Source organism: Rousettus aegyptiacus, unplaced genomic scaffold (assembly GCF_014176215.1).
Source record: "Rousettus aegyptiacus isolate mRouAeg1 unplaced genomic scaffold, mRouAeg1.p scaffold_m13_p_3, whole genome shotgun sequence".
Classification (NCBI taxonomy): Eukaryota; Metazoa; Chordata; class Mammalia; order Chiroptera; family Pteropodidae; genus Rousettus; species Rousettus aegyptiacus.
The window spans coordinates 136221900-136244908 of NW_023416306.1; the positions used below are offsets into that span (position 1 = coordinate 136221900).

At 34.6% G+C, this 23009-nt stretch overlaps 1 protein-coding gene across 5 annotated transcripts in view; it reads left to right on the plus strand.

The window, feature by feature from the left end:
* Window positions 1–23009, plus strand: part of ATL1 (atlastin GTPase 1) — a 42878-nt gene that overhangs the window by 5965 nt on the left and 13904 nt on the right. For 2 of the 5 annotated variants that reach the window (XM_016145791.2, XM_016145794.2), the window contains exons 1-6: window positions 50–270; window positions 9817–10067; window positions 12050–12184; window positions 12636–12740; window positions 14435–14485; window positions 16671–16727. In XM_016145791.2, the coding sequence (XP_016001277.1) occupies window positions 237–270; window positions 9817–10067; window positions 12050–12184; window positions 12636–12740; window positions 14435–14485; window positions 16671–16727 (633 nt within the window). In that variant the 5' untranslated portion in view covers window positions 50–236. Of the gene's footprint in view, window positions 1–49; window positions 271–9816; window positions 10068–12049; window positions 12185–12635; window positions 12741–14434; window positions 14486–16670; window positions 16728–23009 lie in introns of those variants that run through there. The other 3 variants (XM_016145792.2, XM_036218180.1, XM_016145793.2) reach the window with 3 other exon arrangements.

Sequence of the window (23009 nt, forward strand, 5' to 3'; positions counted from 1 at the left end):
GGGAGGGTGTGACGCTGGTATTTGTGTGAACTCGGGCTTGTGATGCTGAGCTTGGTTCATCCGTTTTCTCCTCCCTTTTCCTCCCCGCTCCTTTCCACCAGCGCCACAGCAACATCCTCAGAGTGTGAGAGAACTGCGCCCAGCGCAGGCAGAGCCTCCCACAGTCAGCAACCTGCGGCCGGGTTGAAGACCGAGCGCAGTGACTGCGCCTCACCGCCACGGGTTCCTGGACCACCATGGCCAAGAACCGCAGAGACAGAAACAGTTGGGGTGAGTAGTATATGGTGACTTCTGCAGCCTGCACGGGGACTGGCCCTCTACTTTCTGCTTCTGGAGGCGAGGAGGGCCAAAGACTGCTCGGCGCCAGCATCCAGGGCTGGGAGATGGCTACGGCCGAGATGCTCCCTATCGGGCCAGAGGAACCATGGCCGAGTGGTACCCGCGTAACCAGAATCGTCCTGTGGGCGAGGGCTGCAGCCTCGCACAGGCCGGAGCCTCCGGGTTCTTCCCCGCCCCCCTTAGTCTGCCTCCTCCCAGCATTTGGACAGCACCCACCGCCGGCCTCCCAGGGACTCACTGGTTCCGCTTTAGCAATAGATTGGCAGAAAGGCGACAAGGGTGGCCAGGGGGGCTGTTGTTAGTCGGCCAAGAGGGGCGAGGAGTCGGGGATTCCCAACCCCCGCTTCCCGGGGAGCTGCAAGCTCGCCTGCTTGGCAGCGCGCGGGCTCCCGGCGGGGCAGGCGGTGCTGGAACAATGAGACGGAGCACGCTGGGCCCGGTGAAAGCCTGGCAGAACCGAACAACCCAGGAGAAGGGGCGCCCGCTTGGAAGTCCCCCAGCGCTGCAGTACTGATTTTAATTTGGGGGTTGGGGTGGGGAATTTGGGAAGAAGGGAAGCAAAGTTGTGATTTCCAGCCTTCCGCCCCACCCCGACCTGGCCCTATTCAGGCCAGCCCTACGGGTGGCATTGTTCTTTGATTTTTACCTTTTGGAGATATTGGGCTCATGATTCAGCACCAGGCGGAGGGGAGGGGAAAGGAGAGGCTAGGCCCAGTGTGTTCACGCCGCGAGTGGGTGGGCGGCGCTCACGCAGGCGGAGAAGAGAGAGCGCAATGATGCAGGAGAAATCGCAGCCCCGCCCGCTCTGCTGCTTCAGACTTGGTTCAGGACAATTAGTGGGAGCAGGCTGGGCGTCTTTTTCAGCCTTGAGCTCTCAGTTTCTTCAAGTCATAGTGCTAAACTCACTACCATCGTAGGAACTTAAGCCTTTTCCGGAATTTTATTATCTGAACCAGAGCAGAACTCAGGCTGCTGTGGCTTGGTGGGTAGAAATATATTGTCTTCATTAGCTTTGAATGATTGTTTAGAAAGTTTAAGCCCACTCGATGTTCAGAGTTCCTTGCTTCTCTTCCATGTCTCAGTGAGATCTTTTCTATAACTGTCTATTAGACCCAGAGGTATCAATTTTAATTTTAATTAGTTATTTTGGTTTACTTTTATTAAAAGTCTGATTTTTTTTCCTTGTTTCTGATTGGTCACAAGACAAACTTAACTCCCAGTACAAAATGTTTACATTTGAGAGATTATCCAAGGTTTGTAGTAGACGTAGAGTTAAACAGGGAGCTCTTATGAGAAAGTGTTCCTATTTTCTGAAATCACTAAACCCCCCATCTTAGTAGGTGTGAGTATTGCAATAATGCTCTTTTCTTTCCTTCCTCTGAAATCTGAATAACCTTTTTCGAAGTGTTTCCTTTCCACCCCTCCCCTTGGCCTCTAGAATAATAATTTCTTGAACACTCACGGTTAAGGTATATATGTTCAGGTCAATTTGGTCTTGATCCCCATGCATTGTTGACTCTACTCTGTTAAGAGATAGACATGTGAAAAAATTTTTAAGATTAAAATTTTTATCCTTCATGAAACTTTGGATCATTGTTCTTCAGTATTTCCTTTGGTTACAGATTTCTTGTGTAGTGGAAGTTTTTTGTCTTGGTAATGTGGTTCTAAAATGGGATTTGCATAAAAATCACATTGGGAATTTATGAGAAATGCAGATTCTCACATTTTCCAGCCAGAGCTTTTGAATCAATAGGTCTGAAATAGGGCCTAGGACTCTCCCTTTTAAGTAGCATTTTAGAGCAATTGAGAAGCAGGTGGTCTTTGGATGCTGTTTTCAAAAATACTATATTAGATTATTCATATTTGATAGAAACGTATCTCAGACAGTTCACCCAGAAGTCATCAAGAGAATTTCAACTCAAATGATGAATTAGGAAAAGAAATACCAGAGTTAACTATATGTTCACTGGAATTTTTCACAGAAAAGAAGTAGTGGAATTGCAGGGTCTTATCTTGATGTTCTATGAAAATGCTTTCCTACTCAAATTTTTCTTTGCTGTAAAGAATATATGATATAAATGCCTTAGGAAACATAGCATGGTAAGTAAGAGATAGAGGTTTTGGCAAAGTGTTAGCCATATTTGATTCCATTTTATTACCAGCACCTAGTAGAATGCTTAACACATAGTGGACATTTAATAATAACAGTAATAGCTAACATCATTGAGCTGATATCAATGAGTTAGGTACTATAATCCTCAATTTAACATATTAAAAGGTAAATGATACAGCCAGGGTTTTAAACTCTGGCTTTTTAAATTCAGTTTCTTTTATCTTTATGCTCTTCTATACTGCCTCTTCGTTAAATGGATAATACCTCTGCGTTGTATAGAACTACAGTTTGTGGAGGCACATTCACCTACAGTATTGCATGTGATCTTTAGCCTCTTAAGTTGGCAGGACATGTTCGCTATTTTGTAAATGAAAAAACTGAGTCTAGGTAGGTTAAATAACTTGACGAAAGTCATATATTTAGTAAGTTAGAGGACTAAGATTAGAACTTGAGATCATCTTATCATTTATTTTGTATATCATGATACTATGGAATGTTTTATAAGACAATGGAGAATGGTGTAAGGGGAATGGAGAGAACAGGCCCTCAGAGATGTCAGAGGTCTCAGATACAAAAAAAACCCTCAGTGTCAGTTTATAAAAGACTGACTTTATCATCTACCTAAATAAATTTTTTTTCAGACATGTAAGAAAGCAAAAGGCAGAGGGCAAAGGTAGACTATCCAGAATTGGCATATAGAGTTATTTCCAAGAAAAGGGCAAGAGAGATATTTTAAAATCTGTACAAGAGACCTAAAATTCAGATAAGGACATATTATTATTACCTGAATAGTCAGTGACCTGTTAGGTCCTACAAGGGTCCTGGAGGGTAGAAAGCAGAAAAGCATCTCTTCTAATACCCAGAGTCGGGGATGGTATTTGAGGATTATACTCAGGAATACAACTGGGAAGCAGGTTTGTAAGTAGAACTGAGAATCTTACTACCCGTACCTAAATCTACACTGAACTAAATGTTTGAATAAATTTAAGCATTTAGAAGTCAGTTCTTTAAAAGTAGGTGTTATTATCTACTGAATCTGATACTCAGAGAGCATGAGTAACTTGCTAGAAGTTCCATAATTTATCAGTTATAGACCTAGAATTTAAATTTAGAGTTATTTGCTTCCCCAGTCAATGTGATAAGGACAAGGAACTAAATTAGTATGCCAAAAGGTGCCACAACAAGTCTGTCTAGGCTTAAGCTGACATAAGAAAGCAAGGCTCTATAAATTTGATCACCTTGAACTAGAAAAGAAGGCAGAGAATGTGTTAGTGTGGAAAATAAAGAGGACAGATGAATATCAGAAGCAGTAGGCCAAAAAGCAGTTTTCAGAGTTGGACTTAGAGCTTAAGAACTACCAGAAACAAAACAGAAGTGCACCCTTTTTTGTTTATCGTTTTTGTTAATTACAGTTGCTTAAAAATTTGGGATACCGCATGGGAATTTGAGTTTTCTACAACGTAACAGTAAATGCCAGTGCAATATTGTTTTAGAAAAATAATATTTACTCTAAAATGTCAGCCTTTCCTGCCCTTAAAAAAAAAAATAACAAACTATCTTAGCTTCACAGTGAATGTAGTAAATGTCTATTTTTTTTAAAGGCATTTGTTGAGAATTAATTTTTAGGTTTCTGTTTTTGTTTTTTGAGGAAAGATTAAAAACTATTCTTTTTTCTTTTTTCCAGTTGTATTAAGAAATAATTGACATTCATCACTATAGAAGTTTAAGGTATATAGTATGATGGTTTGATTTACATATAGCGTAATGATTACCACATAGGTTTATTTAATATCTATCATCTCATTTAGATAAAATAAGAGAATAAAAAAATTATCCTTGTGATGAGAGCTCTTGGGATCTACTCTTTTAACTTCACTTAATATCATACAACAGTGTTAAATACAGTGATCATGTTGTACATAACATCCCTAGTACTTATTTATCTTATAACTAGAAATTTGTACCTTTTGACCCCCTTCCTCCAATTCCTCCTACTCCCACCCCTCACCTCTGGTAACCACAAATCTGATCTCTTTTTCTATTAATTTGCTGGTTTTATTGATTTGTTGGTTGGTTGGTTAGTTGGTTAGATTCCACATATAAATGAGATCATATAGTGTTTGTCTTTCTCTGACTTATTTAATTTAGCATAATGCCTTTAGGGTCCATCCGTGTTGTTCCAAATGGTAGAATTTCCTTGTTTTCTATTGTTAAATAATATTCTATTGCGAATGTGTGTGTATATGTATGTGTGTGAGGATAGATAGATAAGTAGATAGATAGATAGATAGATAGATAGATAGATACATACATAGATAGATACATAGATACATAGATACATAAATACATAGATAGATACATAGGTAGATACATAGATAGATACGCATACATATACATATATATCACAACTTTTTAATCTATTCATCTATCCGTGGATACTTATGTTGTTGTTTCTGTGTCTCAACTATTATAAATAATGCTTCTGTGAACATGGGGGTGCAGATATCTTTCTCAGGTTAGTGTTTTCATTTCTATTGGATATATTCCCAGAAGTGAAATTGCTGGATCATATTTTTAACTAGTTCTACTTTTAATTTTTTTGAGGAACCTCCATATTGTTTTTCATAGTGGCTGTACCAATTTACAATCTCATGACAGTGCACAGGGTTCCCTTTTCTCCATATCCATGACAGCACTGTTATCTCTTACCTTGTAAGGTGGTGTCTTATTGTTTTAATTTGCATTTTCTTAATTTCCTTAATGACTAGTGATGTTAAGCATCATCTTTTCATGTACCTGTTGACCATTCGTTTATCTTCTTTGGAAGAATGTAAAAATAATCTTGAGTATAGTATAGTTACTTCTTGATCTTTCTTTTTATTGGATGTACTCTATTTTTCATGAAATGAGGCTATTTGTTTCTTTTTACTTGCCTCAGTTTCTAAATATCTATTCCTTACGAAACAAAATAAATTTTCTAATGGGTAATGCATGTACTTCCCTACAGACACTCCCCTCCCTATTTTTCTAATTTAATTTGCCTTCCCTACATCTTCATGAAATACATTTTTTTTCCCATAGATATATATGTTTTTATACTTTGTATCTGCTTACACCTCGTCTTGATGTCTCCTAGGTTATAGCTTTGCTCTATTTCAAACTCCGAAGCCTTCATTATCTTTAAAACTAGTGATTAAACTATAAGTGGAACCCATGATTGTCAGGAAAATTATCATCAGGGAAATGATCTACTGTGAGTTACTTTTAGTCATTAAAAATGTTGGGGTATTTTTAAATTTAGAGGCTCTTGCTTTTTTATATAAAAAATTCTTATGAAAATATCTGTTTACAAAATACAAATAAGACATAGATGTTGAGTTTTGAAAAGAATAGTAAGCACCTGTATCCCCCCTCCAAGCTGAAGAAATATACTTTATCAATATTTAGAAATTGTTTCTGTGCCCCACTTTAGTGGCCACCTCTTCTTAATCCCTCTCCAAAGATAAATACTTTCATAAATCTGGTGTTTCTCATTTCCTGATAATTTTAATAGGTAAATGTAATATGTATCTAATATTATATATAATGCATAATTTCATTTTACATTTTTAAGAACCAAATATAAATGGAGTCTAGAGTATGCATTTTTCCACAAAGTACTTGGTATTATAATAGGCACAAAATGATATTTATGGTTTAAATCTGCATTTTACCAATTACCAATTAGGTATGAGTATATTTTCATATATTTATTAGTCATTCATATTTACTAAACTGTACCTGTTTGCCTTTTACTAATTTTTTATTAAGTTATCTTTTTTTTTTTTTTTGCTTTGTATAAGTTCTTAAATATTTTGATATAAGACCTTTGTTGGTGATTTGTCTTACATATATATTTTGCCACTTTGTGATATGACTGCTCTCTTGATGGTACATTTTAATAAACAGAAGTTTTATATTTAATGTAGTCAATTTAATATTTTCCTTTATGGTTTGTGCTCTTTATATTTTAAGAAATCCTGCCCTATCTCAAAGTTATAAAATATTCTCCTATAATATTTGGTTTAAAATTTTACATGCCTCTTTTTCTCATTTTTTTTATTATGGGAAAATACACATAACATAAAATTTACCATCTTAACCATTTTTAAGTGTACGGTTCAGTAATATTAAGTACATCCATGTACAGACATCACCACATCCATCCCCAGAACTATTTTCATCTAACAAAACATGTATATCCATGAAACACTAAGTCCCATTCCCTCCTCCTCCCAGGCTCTGGCAACTGCCATTCTGCTTTCTCTTTCTATAATGTTGACTGCTCTAAGTATCTTATATAAATGAAGTCATACACTACTGTATTTGTCTTTTCATAACTGTCTTAATTCACTTAGCATAATGCCCTCAAGGTTAATCCACGTTGTAGCGTATATGAGAATTTTCTTTCTTTTTGAGGTTGAATAACATTCTATAGTATGTGTATACCACATTTTGCTTATCCATTCATGTATCGATAAACACAGAACACTTACTATATTTGTCAGGCTCTTTGGTCTTCATTTAATGAACATTATTTCATTTAATTATAACAAAGTTTCTCTGATGTATGTGCGATTTTTAATCTCATTTTTTGGACACAGGATAGTGAGCCATGGGGAGGTTAAATAATTTCCACAACTTCATATATGTGTAAGTTGTGAAGCTGGGATTTAAACAAAGGCTAACTCCAGCATCTGTGATCTGGCAACATAAAAGCTATAATCTATTGAATATAAAATTCATTCTTTTTAACTTTGCAGAGAGAACAACTCTGATTCATGGCTCTAGGCAATGGTTCTGATGTCTCTAGATGCTTTATACTATTGTTCAGAAAGTATTGGTATATAGCTGTCTTTATTATTGAAAAACTAAATTGCATGTTAGATGTGCAGTATTTAAATAGCACTACTTTATAGATGAACAGCAATATATAAAGTTATAAATGTTACATATATATTTGTGTGTATATATATGTGTGTATATATATATATATACACACACACACACACACATATATATATATATCAATGTGTTCTGATGACTCACATAAAAGTATACCAAGATATACAATTGCCTTGTTTTTCTTTAGTTACAACTTACCAAATGTCTATTTAAGTATATTTTCACAAACTTAGATGAAAGGTTATTTAAGAGTCCAGTTCGTTTCAAACGTTAACATTAAGGATTGATTTGAGGTCAGCATTATTTAAGGTTAGGTCATTTATCTGATCTAAGGAATTAATTGGTAAATGTTTTGACTTTCTGTTCTTCTGATACAAAACAAACAAGCTCATTTATGTGTTGTCCAAGAGTTGTTTGATTTCCACTGAAGAGTCAGAATATTATAAATAGTAAGGTCTGGATGAAACTTATATACCTGGGGTCTATTCACAGTTGCTAACTATGTAGACTTGGATATCTCACTTCCTAGTGGTATGATCTTGGGAAAGTTACTTAATCCAATTCTTAATTTTCTCATGTGTCAGAAATACAGATAATAATAAATACTTTTCTAGAATATTAAAAGGAATAGATAAATAACACAAGAAAGCATCCATGATAGATTGTCTGATACAGAAATTCTATTTCCTTTTCTTAGGCAAAATCGGTTACATCTTGGCTTTAGTTTCCTAAATCTATAATAATACTGATAGTGTTTACTATGTACCAGCTACTGTTATAAAGTGTGTTATATGCATATATTAATTTAGAACAACTTTCTGAGATAGACACAGAGAAATTAAACAACTTGCCTAAGTTTACTCAACTGGGAAATGGTGAAGCCTTCTTTCAAATCTCAGCAATCTGGTTCCAGAACTTGTGTTTTTAACCACTATACTGTACTGCCTTTCTAAAGCAAGGGGTTGTATAGGTTGTATCAGTTGTTTATTGCCCATTATGCTGCATGATAAACAATCACAAAATCTCAGGGGCATAGAACAATAAACATTTATTGATCACATATTGAAATGGTTGTTAGGTTACTCTCTTCATCTTGACTTGGCTCCCTTACATGGCTGGGGGTCAGCTTGCTGTAGGGTTTAACTGGGACTGGACAGTTTGCCCCTGTTCCAAGTGTCTCTCTTTCTGTAACAGACAAGTCTAGGAATATTTTCATGGTGAATGGCAGAGGCATGTCTGCTAGAGCAAATCATGTGGCTGATGCCAGAGTCAAAGTGGGAGGACATTACAAAGTTATATTACAAAGGCAGTAGATATAAGAATGTGTCACTTGACACATTGAGGTTGTTTTGTAATATAGCACAAGTGCCAAGGTGTAGGTTCCCAAATTCTTGTATATTATTGAGGATGACTTCTAAAAGGTGACCTCTGTCAAAAATAGCATTTCTGATCATTTAATAGAAAACCCCAAAAACATGGAAGTGTGCACACACACACACACAACAAATTTTTTATAAAAAGTATGCTGAATTTTTTCCAGGAATATCTAATTCAATCAGTAGTTCCAAGGTAGTGGTGATGGTGATGACAACGATAGCTAATCTTTATGAGCGCTGTTCTCAGCACTTCATGTATAGTAATTCCCTTAATCTTTACAACAGCCCTATTAAATAGGTAATATTAGTAATTTTCATTTTCCAGATGAAGAAATTGAGTGGTTTAGTAATTTCCTAGGGTCACACAGCTTTTTTGTAAGATCTCTACATAAAGTAACTTTCAAAACTTTCTTATTTTTTAATTGAATTATTTGCAGACCTCTTTTCTATAGATTTGAAGATCCTCTGTAATCTGGCCCTAACCAGTTTAATTATCTGTAACTTCCATTGCTATGAGCTATAATTTTAGACAAGAGTCTAGGATTTTTTAGATAGGAGGCATGCGTTGGAAGGACCTGAATGAGGTGCTTTAGAGATTTATTCCAAATTCAAACATATGTGATTCCAAGTACTCTTATGTATTTCTTCCTATGTATATTCAGCTTAAAAAGTGTTGGAAGGCCCTTTCATGTGAATAACTAAATTTATTCTTAAGAGATGAAGAAAGTGTCAACTAAAGTCACTTTATTCCTCTGCTCCAATAGTAGAGTCCTTTGCTTTGATTTTCATTGTCACTCTGTAGAGATCTCTACACTGACTTAGAGCTTTTTCGAAAATAAAATTCTGTTTGACTTGGTTACATGATCAGAAAAAAACAAATGTAAATCTTCTGAGATATTGTGTAAATGACATTAATGTAGTTCACTAAAATGAGTATTTCTAATCCTACTGTGCTCCTGTTTCAGATGTTTGAGAGTTGGGAAGTATATATACATTTCTTGGTATTTTGAAATGATTAGCTAAATAAATTGCTGTTGTATTCAGCAGGTGGGTTTTCAGAAAAGACATATGAATGGAGCTCAGAAGAGGAGGAGCCAGTGAAAAAGGCAGGACCAGTCCAAGTCCTCATTGTCAAAGACGACCATTCCTTTGAGTTAGATGAAACTGCACTAAATCGAATCCTTCTCTCAGAGGCTGTCAGGGACAAGGAGGTCGTTGCTGTATCTGTTGCTGGAGCATTTAGAAAAGGAAAATCATTCCTAATGGACTTCATGTTGAGATACATGTACAACCAGGTATGTAAGAAGTGCTTTAATGTTTTCTTGTTTCTATACTTCTGTCACTTTGTGTTTTATTTAATAGTGTCCAATATTTCCATTTCTATTATTATGTACCCTAAATATGAACTAGTTAATAAATGCTATAGTGTAATCATTCCTACTTGTACTTTGGGCACCAAACTACATAGGCCACTTTTGTCTGAAGCCATCTCACTACATTTCCCTTGGAACATAACTTTTAAAAATTTTTCTAAAGATAGATACTTTATAATGATATGATTATAATGTTTAAAATGTTAAATAACTTGTCATAACTTTTTTTATCATAATCATTTCCCCTGATATTTATTATGACATTTTCAAGCATGCGACAAAGTTAAAATAATTTTACAGTGAACACCTGAGTATCCACTGCCTAGATTCTACCATTAATAATACTTTTGCTTTATAGTTTGTGTCTCCAGCTATTCCATCTATAATTCCACCCTGTTTTTGTCTCTCATTTCAAAGTAAATTGCTGACATCAGTCTTCTTCCCCTGTAAATATTTCAATATGTATTATTACTAAATACTTCAGTATTTATTTAGTTTTTTCTTTTGTTGTAAAATTTACATATAGTAACATGCACAGATCTCACGTGTACACTGTGTTTTGTTTTGTTTTGTTTTGTTTTATTTTGTTTTGTTTTGTTTTGGAAAATGCATATACCTGTGTAGCCTCAACCCCTATCAAGTATATTTTGCCTTTACCCAAGAAAGTTCTCTCTTATCTTTTCCTACTCAGTTCTCCCCCTTACCCTACCCCCAGAAGCAACCAACAGTGCCATGACACTTGAGACAACAGTATGTCACAGAAATGAGATTTTAAAGGTATCTAAGATAAACCAAAAGCATAGGATAAATAGGAGATTAGAGTTGAGGAACAGAGGTTTGAGAGTGGAGAGCATACCAGTATTTTTTCTACTCTTTTCCCCCTAATAATTCTGATGCAAAAGAAGTAGAATAGACACACTACACAAAGAAACTTTGTAGTATGTATCTGTACTGTAATTATCCATTTTAGATTGATCTTTTATAGTTGGGTTATTTTTGAACAATTTTGTAATGTCAATTTTAACATCCATCTCTAGCATCAGTTCAAACAAATCAATAACAGAACTACTAAAATACTTCACAGGCTTTGAAAACAAGCAAAACTCTTATCATTATTTCTAGCATGCCAACATTAATATGCTACTTAATACAGGAAAATTAAATGAACAAAATTAGTATACATTATTTGGGGTTATACAGTTTTAGGCATATTCATAGTTTTAACTGTTAAATAAACATTAGAGTGAAATAATAACACTCATCATGTTGCTTGTGTTAAATAGCATTTGCTCATATTAAAGTATAACAGATTTGTTTTGTTTTTGTTTTCTTGCACCTACTACTAGGTGCCTCTCCTGCTCTTCACTCCCTCCTCCCCTAATACCAAAGCAGTTGTTTATATTATTGTTTTTATTCTGATATAATATGCTCTCTCATATCTTTATTTATTTATTTTTGGAATGCCCTCCCCAAGTTTGCTTACCTGGAAAATTTCTAAGCATCCTTCAAGTCTTAGCTGAAACATTGCCTCTCCTATGAAGTCTTACCTGATCAAGAGTTAGTTATTTCTTTTCCTACGCTTCCATTTATGCCCAATATATACTCCCATTTTGTTGTGCATATATTGCATTTTAATGGTTTGTTAGTATGTCTGTCTCCCTGGTAAGCTATGAGCTTCCTCCAGTCTAGAATATCTTTGTGTGGCAAGACTTAGCATAAAATGTAGCAGATGGTTGCTTCTCTGTAATTACTTTTTGGATGAATAAATAAATTGTATCAATACAATAGATGTGCATATTCGTTTCCTTTTGACTAGAGTGGAGAGGGATACAAAATGGAATGGATGAATGGAAAATACTATACCACATATTCAGTTCTGTATCATAGATTTTCTTAATTTATAGGAATCAGTCGATTGGGTTGGAGATTACAATGAACCATTGACTGGTTTTTCATGGAGAGGTGGGTCTGAAAGAGAGACCACGGGAATCCAGATATGGAGTGAGGTCTTCCTTATCAATAAACCTGATGGTAAAAAGGTATGATGTGAACTTCTTAAAGAAAATAGATTTTTCACTTGAAACAATTACCATTCTTTCAAAAATACTATTTTGAAAACTAATTTTTGGCTATTTGACATGAATTTTAAAAAGAAAGTGGGTAGCATTTTATTGCATGTTCCCTATTAACCTTTTTAGTGCTCAGGGTAGGCAAAATCACAGAGACTATAGAAAAGTAGATCAGCAAGCTAACATATATGCTTTGCTTCAGTGCTGTTTCTGTTATGTTGGATTACCAGTAAAAAGTAATCATTACAGTATTCGATAGCTAATTAATATTTTTTATTTTCTGTGGCATTCTTGGCACATGTAAAATATAAAGTGTTCATTATTAATGGTTTACTTTAGTTCTTATGGTGTTAATTTTGTGGTAACCCTAATACTATACAAGTTTTATAAACTATCAATAATGCATTCTACTTGCCTGTAGGTTGCAGTGCTATTGATGGATACTCAGGGAACCTTTGATAGTCAGTCAACTTTGAGAGATTCGGCCACAGTATTTGCCCTTAGCACAATGATCAGCTCAATACAGGTATGGAATAAAACAAATCCATTTTGATAGATGTTTCTTTACCTAAAAATATGAATATGTATATTTCTACATATGTGTGGGAATGGAACAAACAACTGAAATGTTAAATCATATATATTATTTGGCTCAATTTGCATACCAGTGTTTATGATTGCTATAAGAGTAGAATTGTTTTTGTTACTGTAATGCAATTTCTGATTAGTTTTCAAATTGCCTACTTTCATCAGAAAGTAGATTCACGATATTATTGATAATATTTTTCTGTTTAAAGCCTGCAATAAATTTCCTGGTATTAAATCTTATAATGTGTGGAGATGCATTGGGACCACTTATTATAAATTATATTTAATGAAGCAAGATTTATAAATGCAAAATTTTATTTAAATAGCTAGTAGAAACATCTTAACATACATTTAAGAAAGTAAATATCTTATAAAATTTTTACCTTCCCTTCCTTTTTCTTTCTCTATCTTTTTTAAACTATTGTTTTTGAGGTTATTATAGACTTTAAAAGTTGTCCCAAATGTCCTTGGGAGTTTTACTATAACCATAGAACACAAAGCATAAAAGATTTAAAGACAAATTTAAAATATTTTCTTTTTACTGGAAAGAAGAGATAGTAGGCAAGAAACAGACCATTAGAGAAAGGTAAGATAGTTTAAAAAGATAGAAAAAGCAAAGTGGTTAGGATGAGTAAATCAAGGTTGAAATGATAAGCAAATAGAGAGAATGGAGCTAGTGAACCAGCAATGAGGGCATCTCATGTGGTTAGGAGAAGGTAGATAGAAGGAAGACTGAATTTTTTTTTTTTATAAAGGACTTTAAGATAAAATGCCATGATTATAACCTATGATTGACTGGCTTTTAACAGTATACGTTCTTAAATGAATGAGCCTTTAAAATACTGACTTAATATCTAATTTCTTCATAAATATAAGCTGTTAATACAAGCCAATTAAAACCAGATTGACTTTGCCTTTTCAATATGTATTATTTACTATTTATGTTTTACCTAAAGACATTGACTATTTTCACTGAAAAATCTAAGTCCTTGGTAATGACTGTTATTATCTGAGAGGCGATATGTTATTTAAATAGGTACACAAAGTATACTATTTGTATTAGTACATAAAAATACACACATCCTTAACTTTTCTTTGATGTTACTGATATCTATCCCCCTCTAAAAATGTCACCTTAATACAGTACTCTGTTCTCGAAGTAATAATGCATATGTATAAAGGCATGAGCATGATCTTCAGAACCTAACTTCCATATAATGAAACTGTCTATAGACATAACTAAGATAAGAAACTGTGAAGGAGTCAACATAATTTTTCAAGACAATTTTATGTATAGGTTATTCAGATTTAAATTGCCATTACTTTCATGTGCTTGTAAGAGGGAGTATTTTGCTGACTGATTGTCAGAAGAGGTTCATAAAGTAATTTTAATATCTTGCCTCCAGAGCAGGTGGCTGTTGCATTTCTAGAACAATTTTATGATCATTGTACATTGTTATCTCTCAAGATTCTTTTCCTCCTCTCATAAGGTCTTATAAATATCATTGTACAAGAATGTGTGTAAGAGTTCAAGTTTGTGACAACTGATATTTAGAAAGGTAGAGAATAACAAAGTAAATACTTAGGATGATGCTAATTATTTTCTCATTTTAACTTTATTTCTTAATCAAGGTATATAACTTATCTCAAAATGTCCAGGAGGATGATCTTCAGCACCTCCAGGTAATAATATTTATGTTCTTTTTCAATATGTCATAATCTTTTGAGCATAGATAGCTCAAAAGTTTTGCATGTATAGCAGAACTTCAGGATTTTGTTGGGGCTTCTTTTACTTAGAAAACTTCACAATTCAGAAAGGCTTGGAAACATAACCAAATGGAGGTGTCCTATTTTCAGGTTTCTTGTTCCAGCCTTGTATGTTTATGTCCTTTCTAATTCAGTTTGTAAATTCCTTTGCTTCTGAAATCTACTTGCTGTCAGCCCTGTGTGTGTGAAAATATGTGGCAAATTAGAGTGGAAAAAGAATTTTAGATTTAATAATGACCCAAAATATGAAGTTGAAGTCTTAAGGTTAGGAATTTAATAATCGTTAGTTTAATATCGGTTGTATGCCAGATTTTTTTCCTGTGGACCATTTTATACCTAAGAACTATGAGGGGCTACCTGATGATAGATAACTCAAAGAATTCTGTTTTAGACCTGAAAGAGACCTCAGTAACACCTAATTTATACTTCATATTTTGTACATGAGGAAAATTTGGTAGGAAGAAATAAATTACTTGTTTAAATTCATGTGGTTAATTAGTCGTAGAGCAGTAATACAAATGTGGTCATCTGACTGGGCTCCTACCCTCCAAACTATTTAAATCTCAAGTAAGTAAAAGGTTAGATATGTCTTAAAGGCAGTTCATAACTCTGTGACACTTCCTGCTTTCAATTCATGTTATGCTTGGTTACATAGCAAAAATCAATTGTTTCTCTGATAGTTTCCCTCTGTATATTTTATAGAAAATTTTGCTTTCAATATATTATTTTATCTTGGCAATAAGAGCCACATGCAAATTTAACAGATTGCAAAGGATGATATAAGCAGGGTAATCTGTGATATTGAAAATATCCTTTGAATTCACACCAAGCATTACTCCCAAATATATTTTTTGTACATCATACTGACCATTTATGACAAATAAGAAGTATGCCAAATAATTGTTAGATGTTTCTTATAATTAGTACAATTACTTCTCCAGGCTCGTGTCATAACCTAGCCAATTACATTCCAAGTTAACGACATGGAACTGTTCAATACCAGTTTAAGGATTTCCTAAAAAGGACTGATTTTTGGACTTTGATGTTGAGTAAATTATCTTTTTTGAGATCATTTTCCCATAAATAAGAATATCCCAATTTTCCTCACAAAAGACTGTTAGTAAATGATTCTAATGAGAGTGTCTAATCCCTGGACCAGCTGCCTTTGAGATATGATATTCCAGACTTTTATTTAATCACTTTAATAAAATGCCTAGTAATTACCCTTTGCTTTCTAGATTCCCATAGCTCCCACAGCAAAGGAAGTGTGGTATTATGGAAGCTACTCGAAACAGGTCAGGGGTGCAAATCCTCTGTGTCAGCATTCTTTCTCAGCTTTGAGAAGCCACTATGACTTGTTATTCTTGTGTATGAAGTAGCATTTTCTGTGTACGTGTGGGGAAACCCACTCGGCCGCTTTGAATGAAATTCTCACCACAGGCCCAGTCGCACTCACCCCCTCAGGTTTATGTTTTCCAAAACCTTACATTTCTGGCAACACAAAAACTGCTATGGTACCTCTCAATTGGGAGCAATAAAAAATAAGAAACAGCAGTATATTTGATTTTTCACTTTTTAATCCAAATGCCTGTGTGCCTTTGTACTAATCCAGGCCATGTGTCATCAAGATTCCTCAGGCAATAATTTTTGTAAATATATACTAAATAGTTTATGGCTCTCTGGCCTAATTATGCAAGTTCTACTTTGAAAGGTCGTTTAACATGTTTCTCTCTCCCCATCTTCCCTACAAAAAATTGTTCAATATTCTAGATGCAAAAGGTGTTAGCTTTAAAATAGAACTTTATTTTTAAAATATACTTTATCATAATTTTAAAATATCTAATTTTTATAGCTCTGTTTTATCTAATACTTAGTTCCTTAAAATGATTGTTTTAATTGTAATAATATAATACTATGTTACAGCTAGGGGGAAAATCTGAATGGAAGAAAGCCCAGAAGTGAGACTTTGCAGATACTCAAGTTTTCTGTGTGTGTGTGTGTGTGTGTGTGTGTGTGTGCGCGCGTGCGTGCACACATGCGTGCGTGCATGTGCACGTGTGTGTGTGGGGGCATGTGCACATGTGCATGGTTTTCCTTCTAGCTTTTCACTGAGTATGGCAGGCTGGCAATGGAAGAAACATTCCTGAAGCCATTTCAGGTGAGTTGGGGTAAAATGATGTTAAATTCTTATTAGATTTTCCTGAAGACCATAAGCAGGTATTTTAATTAATTGAGAGGATCATGTTTCTTTCTCTTTTTCTTTATTTCATTTAAGAAGCATGATTGAATACCTATTTAATGTTACTTGATGCAAGGAAGAGATAAAAGTGGAGAAATAAAAATTTAACAAATTATTTTAAAAAAAAGAAGAAGTGAGGAAATAAAAAGAGGAATGAGATTTCGGTTTCTGCAAAAATATCAGCTTTTCTCCCTTGAACCCAACCCTAGAGATATCATAGAGACCAAAAGAAATTGTCAAACATTAAACCTAAAAGCAAACAAACAAGTCTCCTGAAACAATAGAAGATGGGTGCAAGCCCCAGCAAAAGCTGCTGAGCACCAGAGACAGGATATTGAGAGGGGCCAGTTTGGCGGGGGGGGGGGGGTCTTTTCTTCCTTACACATTGATGTGCATGAACCATTACATGCTCCACTGAGTATCGGAATAGCAACCAGCTCAGCCTTTGCTGGGGGCAGCAGGATAACATCAGGGCAATATCTGAGCTCAGATTAGGTGGTATAAGCAGGCAGTGGTCCCTTCTTCCCCTGTCCCTCTTTTATATCAAGAACCAAGAGATTATAACTAAGTCAAATAGCCCTTGAAAACAATTACCTGGAGGAGGCACAGATTTAAATGCCCAAGACTGTCCACCTGAAGCATGATGACTTCAGCCTAGGCTTATTAGAGGGGGCTCAAGCTAAGCCCTATAATTGATCCCCTCCCTGCAGATACACATCATCAGCCAAGATGGATCATGCACTGAGGGGAATTTGAGCACAGAAGGAATCCAAACAACTGATAAAAAGCAAAGTAGAATTAATGACTCAGATGGCAAATAATTTAAAATGAACTATATTATCTATTGTCATAACAAATCATCCTAAAATATAAACATTTACTGTCTTACACAGTTTTTGAGAGTCAGTAATCTGGAGTGACTTAGCCTAGGTGGTTTTGGCTAAGAGTCTCATGAGGTCATGTTCAAGCAGCTGGCCAGGGAGACATTCTCTGAAGATTGAGAGTCCATTTCCACTTCCAGTCTCACTCACATGGCTGTTGGCAGGAGGCTTCAATTCCTTGTCACATGGACCTTTCCATAGGGCTGCTCCCAACAGGCTTCCCTCAGAGTAAATGAGCCCATTGTCCAAACCCATAGTAAGAGTGAACCTTAGGTCAACTATGGATTTTGAGTGGTTATGTTCGTATAGGTTCATTCTTGGTAAAAAAAAATGGCATCAATATCATTCTGGTGAGTGATGTTGATAAAGAGACAGATAGTACATACCAAATCTCTGTACTTTCCTTTCAGTTTTATTGTAAACCTAAAATTGCACTAAAAATTGGTCTTAAAAAAAGCAAAACATTCAAAAATGATAAATTAAACTTATAATTTAAAAAAATAGGCAAAGGATGCATAGACAATTCATAGAAAGGAAACCTGAATGGCTAGCACATTTTTAAGGATGTCAATCTTATTGACAATCAGGTAAAAATTAAAATGGGGTACCACTTTATGCTCATTATGTAAGCAAAAAGAAAAACACGGGATTAACAGCAAATGATAGCTAGGATTTGGATACATGAGAACACCAGGACTTTTGGTGAAAGTGCAGATTGAAGCAGCCATTCCGTGGAGCAGGGGAAGTCTGGAAGAATGTTCATTGGAGCATTGATAAAGTAGCAGTGGGAAGTTGGAAGCAACTTTGGTGTCCATCACTAAAAGAATGGATGCTTAAAATATGGTGAAAAGCGTACACTGGAATATTTTGCGATATCCAATGGCAGTGAACCAGAAATATATAGAGTAGCATGAATAACGTGTTAGAATTCATACTGAATTAAGCAGCAAATGTTTGAGATCAATAACATGGTATTATTTATGATTATTTAAAACATTCTACATACACAGTTAAGGAATGGGTTGGGAATCTGGGAAAAATATGATAAAGCAAAAAGGGGCCTTTGCTCAGAGAGATAAGGAGTATGAACCTCTTCCATTAGGTCTGGGGAAGGGGATGGGGAGAGGAGGCGAGGTAGAATAAACCAGTTTCTGCTTACAGTCATCTACATAGTTTACAGTGTCTACTAGATTCTGTCATTTTTTTTTTTAATCATTTGCCAGATTGATAGTTGAAGTGTTGTATGGTAATTATGCTATTTGCCTTGATTTTTCTCTTCTCTGTATTTGTTACTCTTAGGACCCATTGTCATAGACTAGAGAACTCCATTGTAAATTCTAGAAAGGAATGTTAAGTCTTATCAGCAAGTGTTACTGCTTCTTTCTTTGCCAGATATGCTAAAACCAAAAGAGATCAATCAGTGCTCAGATAGATAGATCAGTCAATTAATAGATAGAGTTACTGCTTTGGGTTAAAAAATAAATAAATAAAACCTGAAAACAAACAATAGAAAAAACTTTAAGAGATCATTACTTGTTGGTAAACTGTTGGCATTATGAAATGTCATAATGCCAAAAAGTTTTGACTGAATGAGTTAACTGTGACTCCTAAAACAGTTTTGGACTTGTAAATCCAAGTGTCTGAAATTGAAATATGAAACTCATTAAGTAGCAAAAGTGGCTTCCAAAGATATTTAATAATATTTAAGACTAAAGCAACCAAATTCAAAATTATTACACATCATGAAATTAAAAGATAAAATGCAAATATACATTTAAATATCAGAGCATTTAAATAGCAGCAGAATATTTCACATTTAAATTGGAAAGAGCATAAAGAGAAAAAATTCCAAAATAAAAGTTCAATTAATTTAGCAAGCTTTCTTAGCAGTTAACCACTTCTATCCTCTTCCTCCAGAAAATTCACTGATACTGATGTCAACCTATGTCATCCCTATAACCAACATAAAACACATATTTCTATATTCCATATATTTGTAATATTAATAGCTGTGTATTTTATTACCATATTAATATGTCATAATTTGTATAGCCATTTCCCACTTGTTGAGCATTTGATATTTTTTCACTATTCCTCATAGTAGGGATATAACACTCATTTTGAATAATTTTCTAACAGATATAGTCTCTAAAGGGAAGTTAATAAAGACTAAATCATGTTTTTCATGATTCAAAAAATATATGTGATTATTTGTAGGATATACACAGAACAGGTCCATCATTTGCTCCAGTTGCCTGATTGGATTTAATTCATTTAAAAAAGTATTTATGACTTCAAATATTTGTATCTGAGAAAATTAGAGTAATTCATATTCTTGATTTTTATCTCTACCTATATGTATGAATAAATCAAGATTCAGCAGTGTGGAAAACTGATGGCTTTTGAAATAAGGACTGAGATTCATAGAAATCCTTACATGATAAATGTAATACAAGCATGCATACTATCTTGGGAGGAAATGGGGCCAGTGGGTGTGCTGAGCTAACTCATAGCAGTTCGTGAGAGCTAATTAATAAATATTCAGGAATTATGTAAGCCAATTATTAAACAGTTAGTAGGTTGGACTCAGTCACAGTGGGCATATTTGTACCACAGAAATTGTCAATGGCTACATATCAAGACATTTTGTTGTTGAGAGAGCCAGTTTACCGGCATATCACTGGATGGGAGCATAAGGCAGGGAACTTGGGGATTTGACACTATAGATAGGTAGAATATAGATTGCTGTTGAAAAAATAAGACTTCATATTTGATCCTATACCTGGTCCTCATGTTGTCTTGAGAAGATGCCCAGTGAAAAAAGACCAAGAAATGAGACTAAAATTGCCTAAGAAAAATGCAAAATATAGCCAAGTCCACATACTTGGTTTCATTTATTCTGGTTCATGAACTTCTATTTTGCAAAAAATTGCTTCCTAGCTAACCTCTATTTTCAAAATACATGTTTTGGGTATAAATGTTCTGAATACAAATTATTATGTTTTATTTTGACAAAATTGTTGACAAAATTAGGCACCTATTTAGATGGTAGATATAGGTCTTTTTATTTTATTTTACTTATTTGTTTTTATCCTTATATATAGATATTTTTTATTAAGCTTATTGGGGTAACGTTGGTTAATACAATTATATAATTTTTAGGTGTACATTATAATTTGACATCTATATATTATATTGTGTGATTACCACCCAAAGTTCGATTTCCTTCAGCTACCATATATTTGATCCCCTTTACCCACTTCACCCTCCCCCTATCCCCCTATATTTGATCTCCTTTACCCCATCTACCTCCCCCATCCTCACGCACTCCCTACCCTCTGGTAACCACTAGTCCATTGTCCATGTCCCTGAGTCTCTGTCCAATATAGGTATTTTTAAATTCTCTTCTCCATAAGAATCTGTGCTTTTCTCACAAGACTCCACAAAACACACACACACACACACACACACACACACACACACACACACACAGAGGAGGGGCTCCACTTAAGGAAAGAAGATGTTAGTCAAGGATTTTATATCCAGCAAACTTGATTTTTAAGAAGAAAGGACACAAATTGTTACCAAGATGTAAGAATGCAAAAAACATTGTTCCTGTGAGCCCTGAATTAGAAATTATTGAATGAGCATCAGATAAGCAAAGATGACATAACTTCACCAAAGGAGAGATGAAAAGACACTCTGCTTCCTATAGTCTTGCCAAAGAAATAAAACCTGAGTCAGATCAAGCATCTGTATCCAGCTGCTAATTTGCAGGAAATCCAGAGGACAAAAGAACATGGTGAACTGCCCCATGGAAATGCAATTAGCAAGGTCCGGTTTATGGAAATTCTACAGGTCAAATTCCTAGTTTCTTCAGCAGATGCACTGTAAGGGAAGAAAACAGGTGGAAGAGGAACCTGTAGATTAAAAGAGAATTAAAAGACATAACAATTTTTAATGGGCAAAACTGAAAGATTCAGTTAGGAATTCAGAAGAAATAAAAAGATCATTTAAAGATAGGTAATTTCATTAAAATATTCTAATTTTTCTCAATTTCCTATATTATGTCTTAATCTAATTTACAAAAGCATGCTTTAATTGGCCCTCAAATTGTAAACTATGTGTTTTATACTTAACTTTGAAGTACATTGCAGCAGGGATTTTGAAGTAAGACCAAACTTTAAGTGCTAGCTAGCTCTTCCATCTCTGCCTGTGTGACTTTGGGCAAGTTACTTATGTCCGTTGAGAGTGGAAGTAGTTCTTATAATCTCTTCTGAAAAGAATATAACCTATCTCTTGGGGCTGTTGTAGGAATGCATGAAATACCATGTGTACAATTCCTGGTATTATGGTTGGAATATAATAGACATTCAATAAATGAAAGCTACTATTACATTGATTTCAATAGGTCTGGGACGGGGCCCAAGAATTCCGTACTTGTAAAAGCCTCCCAAATAATTCTAATGGTTGTTCTAATTTGGGAAACACAGTCCCTTATAAAATCCTTCTGGATGTGAACAAATATCCAGTTTCAAGGATGATTATGAGTACATTTCTTAGAAATGTGGAAAAACTGGAAAACATCTAAGAGAATGGCAAAATAAACTAATGTCTATCCATGTGCTAAAATATTGAGTGGCTATTAAAATAAAAATCAAATAGCTAACAGTGCTAACTATGTGTCAGCCACTGTTCTAAATGTTCGTATATATTACCAGTCCTATGAGGTATGTTCTATTATTATTCATATTTCACAGATGAGGAAACTAAAAATGTACATGACAATACAAATAAATTGTGAATCTAACATTTCTGAACTATCAATAATTAAAAAAACATTTAAAATAAAAATTTTGCCTTGTTAGAGGAAAGACTGAATTAGCTTTCTCACAGAAAAATATTTCAAAATCATCATTTGAAGTGATCAAATCCTTTGCAGCCAAAAATTGTAGGAAAAAAAGTATTACAAAAATATGTTAGTTATTTTTCTGGAGTGTGTGTATGAAAGAGGGGTGGTATTTGTCAGCTTTTCTGAATTTGTAATTTATTTTTCTCATTATAAATAAATATTCACTTTCAAACCCAGTTTTGTGTTATTTTCTTATTGAGCCCTCCCCCCACAGATTGTATAAACTTCTGGCATCACAAAACCTGGATTCCCACCCCTCTGCATACCATGTATGTGTAATGAGAGCCCCTAATGAAGAGAAAGGGACAAATGTAATAGAGGAAAAATATTTAAGAGATAATAGGAGAAAACTTTCCTCAAATAAAACCTTGATCTTCATAAAAAGCTGTTCAAAAACCACCAAGATGA